Source organism: Schistocerca gregaria, chromosome 10, assembly GCF_023897955.1.
Source record: "Schistocerca gregaria isolate iqSchGreg1 chromosome 10, iqSchGreg1.2, whole genome shotgun sequence".
In the NCBI taxonomy this organism is placed as follows: Eukaryota; Metazoa; Arthropoda; class Insecta; order Orthoptera; family Acrididae; genus Schistocerca; species Schistocerca gregaria.
In genome coordinates, this window is record NC_064929.1 from 202,879,118 (window position 1) to 202,887,286 (window position 8,169).

Below are 8,169 nucleotides of genomic sequence, written 5' to 3' on the forward strand. Positions count from 1 at the left end.
GTGTCCATTAGGGGCGGGGCTAGTGCGGCCATCTTTGTGTCATGGCATTCCGCCGCTCAGTCGGCTTCCTGCTGTGCTAGTGAGAGGTTCGCACTGTACTCCGTTGAGTTACTGTGACAGTTTGAAATGTCAGCGTTAATTGAAAATGCCGCGAAGTGTGAAGTGCGTGGTGTAACAAGATTTCTGACTGCAAAAAACTGTACACCGATAGAAGTCTATCGGCAGCTTTGTGAAGTGTATGGGGACAACGTAATCACTGAAGGTGGAGTGCGTCAGTGGGTCATAAAATTTAAAAATGGCCGAACTAACATTCACGACGAAGAGAGAAGTGGAAGACCCAGCATAGTGACTGCCGAACTTGTTGAAAAAAGTCGATGCCGCGGTCCGTGAAAACCATAATTTCACAATAACGGAACTCTCTATGAATTTTCCACAAATTTCACCAAGTTTGTTGCACGAAATCATTACCAAAAAGCTTGGTTACCACAAGTTTTGTGCAAGATGGATACAAAAAATCTTGACAGAGATTCACAAAAATCTGTGAATGGCTGCAGCATTAACGTTTTTGGACGCTTACGAGAAAGATGGCAACACATTACTCGATTGCATCGTTACTGGTGACGAAACATGGGTTAAGCACGTGAACTCAGAGACAAAATTGCAATCAATGCAGTGGGGGCATACAAATTCCCCCCAAAAACCCAAGAAATGCTTGCAGACAATGTCGGCAAGGAAGGCGATGGCGACTGTCTTTTGGGACAGAAATGGTGTGATTTTTGTGGATTTCCTGGAAAGAGGCACTACAATAAACTCTCAAAGGAATTGCCAAACTCTGCACAACCTCAGAAGAGCAATACAAAACAAGCGCAGGGGAAAGTTGGGCTCAAAGATCTTGCCGATTCACAACAACGCCCGGGCCCACACGGCAAATGCCACTCGTGAAGTTCTCAAATCTTTTAAGTGGGAGTTGTTTCCTCATCCACTGTAAAGTCCCGACCTGGCACCGAGCGACTTCCACTTATTCCCAGCAATGAAGAAGTGGTTGGCTATGCAGTGTTTTGATGACGACGCACAGCTTCAAGAAGAGGTAACCACATGGTTGAAGGCGCAGGTGGCCAAATTTTACAAAGAAGGAATTTACAAGCTCGTCCATCACTACGATAAGTGCCTTAATTTAAATGGCAACTATGTAGAATAGCAGTAGTTACGTGTGGCTTTCATCTGTATATAATTTAAAAAATTTCCAATACTTTATTTATTTTTAATTCCAAAACATTACGTACTTTGTGGATAGCCCTCGTATAAATAAATTGGCTAGATCAATCCACTCACCAAGTGGTGGTAGGAGTACATACCTATAAGGGTAAAAAAGCTTGCAAATTTTCAGAGCTAATGTGTCCTCCTTTTGGCAGAAGAGGTGAAGGGGCAGGAAGAGGGTGGAAAAAAAAGAGGACTGGTTAGGTTTAGAAAAAGGGTAGAGTTTGAAAATGTCACCCAGAACCCTGGGTCAGGAAGGCTTGCTTACCAGACAGTATCAGAAGGAAAGACTTATTGTTAGAGACTGCACTGGAAGAGATTTGAAAACCCATGAGCTTAGAGGTGGAATATAGGGTAATAAGTAAGGCACACATTACTGACAAAACACTGTGCAAGAGTTAATACAAGAGGAAAGCTAAGAGCATAAGACATGATGTACAGGTGAGATGACCTGTCTATATTCCTCCTGGCCCCACCTCACCTGCCACATATGATGCACATGGCTTTCAGCTCTTATTAACTCTTCCGTGATGTTTTGTCAGCAGTCTCTGTATTGCGTGTCATTTCCTAAGCCTCACTGGTCCTGTTCTTTCATCCCCCTTCCATCCCCTTTCACCCCCCTGCCAGGAGGAAGAGCCACTGGCTCCAAAAGCTTGCAAACTGTAATACTTTCTACACAGGATGTATCATAATTAACTGCGTAAACGCATACAGTTTAAAGTACACGATACTAGAAGCAAAAAAGTCTCAGTAAACATCGGGTGAAAAATGCATACCTTAAGAGCTTCGAGCAATTTTTCCGTCATTGATACTGTGAATCAAATCTCTTCTACTGCAAGTTCTTCACTTTCCAGATTTTGGGAAATGGTAGTATGGACCTTAAGAGCTTTGAGCACTTATTCATCTTTGCTACTCTGAAACAACTCTTCTAATGATCAAATGCTCGTAACTTTTAAAGTATGTGTTTCATGTTTGCTGGACACTTTTTTCTTATTTTGGTCCATACTACCACTTCCCAAATTATGGAAAGAAAAGAACTTGTAGTAGAAAAGATTTGTTTCACAGTGTCGAAGATGAAAAATTGCTCGTAGCTCTGAAGGTATGCATTTTCGACCCTATGTTTACTGAGACTTTTTTGCTTCTAGTATCTCGTACTTTCAACTGTATGTGTTTATGCTATTAATTGTGATACTCCCTGTAAGTCTGTTCTCCTGCCACAGCTTTGTGAGTAAATTTCTTAATCTATCCAGCTACTTACATTTTCAAAAACTGATTATTTTCCCAACTTTATAAAGAAAAATAAATCAGTATCAGCAGAGATTACATTCAAAACATGTCATTGCACTTCTTTCTATTATAAAAATTGGTCTAAAATATTCACCATTACACATTCATGAGTAAATTATGTTAACTATTATTTTTTTTTAATTATAAAAATACTGTGAAGAGCAAGACAGCCTACCCTGTGGAGCAGAGAAGCCACCTTGCTAGAGAATAATGGGGTCCAAGCTTCTGTATAACACTGACCATCACCAGTGTTATGACGAGCTGCGTGCCGAAGAGTGCCTGTCGAACAATGTCCACAAAACTTTATTAGCCCAACAGTGCAGGATACAAATTACAGCAAAAAAAATTAAAATAAAGATGGTATAATTGGCATTACTTCCTAACAAACATAACAGTGTCGAGAGAAGCCACATCGCTGCGTGTGTTACCGTATATATGGCTAATTTATCATTATATGAAACCAAAACAAGGGAAAATTCGAGATGGAATAACAACACAGAAAGGACAGATTGCTACTCACCACAGAGGAGGCATACAGTTGCAGACAAGCATCATGAAAAAGAAGGCAAGAAATACCCAGTTTTCAGAATAACAAGGAGACCACAAAGCACTCGGGTTTTTTATATTTATGGTGCATGAAATTCAGAACTCAATTATGAGTATCTCAGAGCAATTCAATACAATGCTCAAAGTTCATTGAGAAAATAGACTATGACGTTTTCTGAGCATCTTTAATTTGTTAATATAAGCATAATTTTTCCAATAGGCTGTGGGACTCTGTACTAGAGGGCTCGCCTGTCACACGGATAGCAGAGTCGCTTGTGCATTACAAAGCCAATTGTGACAATACTTTGTCGAACACTGTCAAAGGCGGTCAAACGTGGCTCATCACTTCAAAATGGATACAAAATGGCAATCCGTAGAATGGCGCACACCACTTGTCGTCCAGAGAAAACATGCAAATCCCCACCCTCAGTCAGTAAAGGCATGACGGCGGTCTTCTGGGACTACAGTGAACTACTAATAAAAAATGACAACTGGAATACCAACATGCAAAACAAAAACAATACCAAATTATGCCACCAACATAATAAAAAAAAGATCTATATAACTTGAGGATAATCTTATAGAAAAAGAAGAGGAAGTAAGTAAAGATGAGATTGGGGGGGGGGGGGGGGAGGACAAGATATTGTAAGACGTATCTAACAGAGCACCGAAAGACTTAAGTGGAAATGAGGTCTGTGGTGTACAATGCATTCCCTCAAAGTTACTGTCATACTTGCAAGAGCCAGCCATGACAAAAGATCTTACTTTACTTTCTGAGTCCAGCCAAGAACATCTCAACTCTCTTGCTCCAAAACTTTAATGGACTTGTCATTGCACAAAAATAGCTCTTCCGCTGTGCAAACAAGCTTCATCTATCGACACATGAGCATATGTTCAATCATCTATGTTTCTCTATGTGCACATTTGTCATCTTCAGAATATCCCCACTTAACAATGTTACTCAGCATTTTGCCAATCCCGTTATCAATCTATTCGGTGCTCTCCACGGACTACACGTTAGGTGTAGGTGCAGGTTTTTATTTCACAGTGTGTCCAACCATAAAGACAGGCGGCAGGTCTCACGTTGGCCCTTCTAGTGGTACTGTCCATTGGATAAAGCTCTTCCTAAACTTAAGACAAGTTGAAACTGTTTGGTGGCTACACAGTGTGCACTGTGAGTCTATTTGCTATCCCCCCCCCCTCCCCCCATTTCATGGGCTACTGTGCATCTAGTATTTGGTAGTGTTAAGACTGCAATTGGGTAAATTGTGTACAGGTTTAGGTGCATCCAGTGGCAATCCTGACAGTCTCATTTAAAATGATGTCTACTTGTTTGGAGTGGCACGACACCTCCCGTGTGTGCTCCATATTCTCTGGCTGCAAAACAGAGTCCCAATGCTGAAGAACGAAGAACTTCAGGTTGTGCTGCCCATGTTGAACTGATCAGTTTGTGTGTAATGTTGTTTCTGTTTTGCAAATGGCAGTGGATGGTCTATGTTGACACCTTAATGTTCTGGTTTGGTGCAGTGTTACAGTTTAACCCAGCAATGTACAGTCTAGGATGACTCCCTAGAATATTTGTTTGGTGCAGTGTTGTAGTTTAACCCCTCTCAATTCTATTTCCAACTGCCTTGAGGCTTGTCTAGTATGCTGGCAGAATGCACATACTAGTGTTTTTCTGGATTAGGTCACAGATGTTTTTCTTCATACTAGTTTACTAAGTTGCAAAGTCTCTGCCGTTTTTCTTTCAATCTCTTTGAATGTTCTTCCTCGAGCAGTAACGACAGTGCCATCACCATATACGAATCTATGTATTTCTGGCTGGCGTGACTGGTCATTTGCATACATATTGTACAGAATAGGCTGAGGTAGTCCGTTCTTTTGTTTTCTCCATCTGTTTTTCTTTCCTTGGACGGTTATGTAGAATCTTCTATTCTGCAACATGTCTCTTAATATGTCAGTCAGTCAAATGCCCTTTGTTAATTCATAGACTTTCATGAGGAGTCACTGGTGGTTTACTCTATATCACACAGCAGAAAAGTCAACAAAGGGAGTAGCAATTATCAGTTTACTTTCAAAACCGTCTAATGTGCCGAGTCAGGTACAGTATTTGACAACAACCTGCTTTCTGTTTTCTGAATCCAGCTTGTTCAAGGATAAGTTCAATATTGATTTTGGTTGCTACTCTTGACATGGTGTGCAAGATATAAGAAATAGGCAATATAGTCTATTACTTTAAACATAATGTAATAATCCCAATTCCAAAAAAAGGAATATGTACAAATACTACCAAAACACCAGTTTAATGCTGGCTTAATTTGTCAAGTGGATAATGGAACACAACTGAATACAGGGTCTGGAATTGAGGCAAGCGGAACAGCAGCATCTTCAGAGTCCTGCAGTTATCTGTAAGTCTCTTAAGTGTGTGCAGCAGTGAACAGCAGAACTATGTTTTGTATTGCAAGTAACTGGAAACAGTCCTCAGCGTGTGTGGCAATGAAGTACAAAACAATGTTTCGTATTGACAAATTACCTGAAACAAACTGTGTGTAAATCAAAGTAAATTATAGAGGAGGGTCTTACTATGCAAGACGCTGCAGCTGTTAGGATACTGACCACATATTTGAGAGGATTGAGTTGCTTTCTCTAAATCACCTTGATCTGGGCTTCTGTGGTTTCCTAGACCACGAAGGCCAATACCAGGCTGGTTCCTTAATCCACATCACGGCCGAATATCAGTCTATTGCCATACGCTATCAGTCGTATCCTCAAAGCATTTTACATATTTCGGCATATTTATTTGTATTGTATTACCTTGACAAATCCTGTATCACTGTGACACTCTCTCTCTCTCTCTCTCTCTCTCTCTCTCTCTCTCTCTCTCTCTCTCAAGTGTCAACCTGAGGCAGTAGTTGAGAAGGGAGTGAGACAGGATTTTCGTAATAGTGGGTGTTGGTTTTTCCGATCAGTAGTTCTAGTTGACCTACATGGGTCAAGGGAAGTATCTGATTCCTGTACATTTTTGTAATTTTTTTTTCCTTTTTTTTCCCCCCTCTTTTGTATTTAGGTTGTCCAGTCCCTAAATCCCCAATTTCGCACGGTCATCCCGTTAGTTTGTATTTTTGGAGGTAGATGTTATTGTCTTATTCATATGTATTTTCGTGTTTGTTGCTATGTGTATGTAGTTATATCATATGGGCCATATTGGAGATGCTTAGAATAGCCATTTCCGATATATTGATGACGTCATGGGTGAAAGCATAAGGGTGGAATCTGACACTTCCATATTGCCTAAAACTGCACACTCAACAATCATTACAGGAAACCAAAGAGAAAATTCCAAAGTGAATATAAGTCCTCTAGGGAGGAACGTGGAAATAAAGGTTTGTCGCTCACATTACAAGTCTCAAATGGCATGCAATCTCAGATGAACTGAACAGATAGTGATTTGAAAAGATAAGAGAGGTATCAACCAAAGTAAAACAATGTTAATGGAGTGAAATAATTAAAATAGGTGATGCTGAGGAACTTAAATTATTAAATGGTACACTAGAAGTAGAAGCGATTTCTGAAGATTAGGTAGCAATGACGAAATACTGAACTCAACTGGAGAAACAAAGAAGTTATAGGACGAATTGGCTAAATGAGTGGATCGATTGTTTTGACAGATCATGAAACATCAAGGAATTATCAATTTAGTAATGACGGAGAGACCAGAAGAACAAAATCATACAGAACAACCCAGGTCTGACAACATTAAACAGAATCAAATGAAAGTAGGGTGCAGTAATTATGCACCAATAGACTAGAGTGGATAGCTGTATGAGACCTGCATAAGGACTGGAGACCACAACAATAAGATTCATAGAAAATGTTATTGTATTGGCTTAACATATATAGGATGCACATTCTTTGTATATACAGCAATTTGGCATAAGAAAGAATCAACTGCTCAACGAAGTCCCTTATCCTTATTGTGACTACCATTGCAGGTAATCCGAAACTCAACATAAATAAGAGGCTGTCATCAATAATGTACGACATGACATGAATATCACTTTGACAACATTCTATATACTGCTGACTATAATGTTTTAAAAGACGAAACGCGTGACCGCTTTTCATGGAAATAGCTTATGGTCTTTCCTTTTATAATAACTGCAGTTTAAGAAACTAGGCCTCATTTCTCTCGAAACGTTTCATTCAAACCAAGAACTCAAACGAATTATGTCGAAGAACATAATGCTTGAGAATTATGCCATCTCTTTTAAGCGAATGCATTTTGAATTACATTCTCCTAACCCCCTTGGGTCAGTTTGTTCAAAATACCGTCATTTTAGAGTTCAATATGAGGATTGAATAAATGCTCGGATCTAATAGTAATCTACCGAAGATTTACAATTGCGGACAAAAGGCACAAATCTCAAAGGACTAAACATGACAACAAAATATTTGACATTAATGGAAAAGACTATTAAAACAAAAAGACTACAACAGATATTATACAGGAAATAATTTATTTTAGAATAACGTTGCTGCATCTTACAAGAAAATAAAGTATCATTCTTAAATGTCTCGAAAAACAACAAATAGGGTGTAATAAACTCTAGGAAGTGAGCAATTTACATGTGTTAATGGCTTACCATTTCGCTATTTACAGCGTGCAGACAACACGGTCTCTTGTTTGTTTGCTTTTTATAGCTTAAGTGTTGCTACATTTGGGGTTTGAATATCGTCGTCGCATATAGCGACAGTCGACATGTACGCGTCGATATTTCCCTCCACCCAACTTTTATTTTTATTTAACAACTTACTTTTATAAACTTATAGTTGTGATATTACACGAAATAAATCTGCTGTTTTCCAAGTTCCTTTACTTTACTATTTGCTGTCGAAATTTTTTTGGGTATCCATTTAATTGTAATTTACATTTGATAAAATGATAAGGGAAGTACAACTAAAAGTTTTTATACATTCGATTTGTTTGAAATTAGTGATGTAAACATTTTTGTTATGTTGTTCAGCAAAGATATTATTGCCATAAAATTTGCGGCAAAGTGAAATCTGCTGAAGCTGCAA

The 8,169-nt window shown here is 39.1% G+C and overlaps 1 protein-coding gene across 1 annotated transcript in view; it reads right to left on the minus strand.

The window, feature by feature from the left end:
* LOC126293643 (transmembrane protein 161B) overlaps positions 1 to 8,129 on the minus strand; it is an 86,968-nt gene extending 78,839 nt beyond the window's left edge. The window contains exons 1-2 of the mRNA XM_049986920.1: positions 7,734 to 8,129; positions 2,720 to 2,823 (exon numbers count right to left, since the gene is read on the minus strand). Of these exons, the coding sequence (XP_049842877.1) occupies positions 2,720 to 2,823; positions 7,734 to 7,736 (107 nt within the window). The 5' untranslated portion in view covers positions 7,737 to 8,129. The remainder of the gene's footprint in view (positions 1 to 2,719; positions 2,824 to 7,733) is intronic.
* Positions 8,130 to 8,169: the final 40 nt, after the last annotated feature.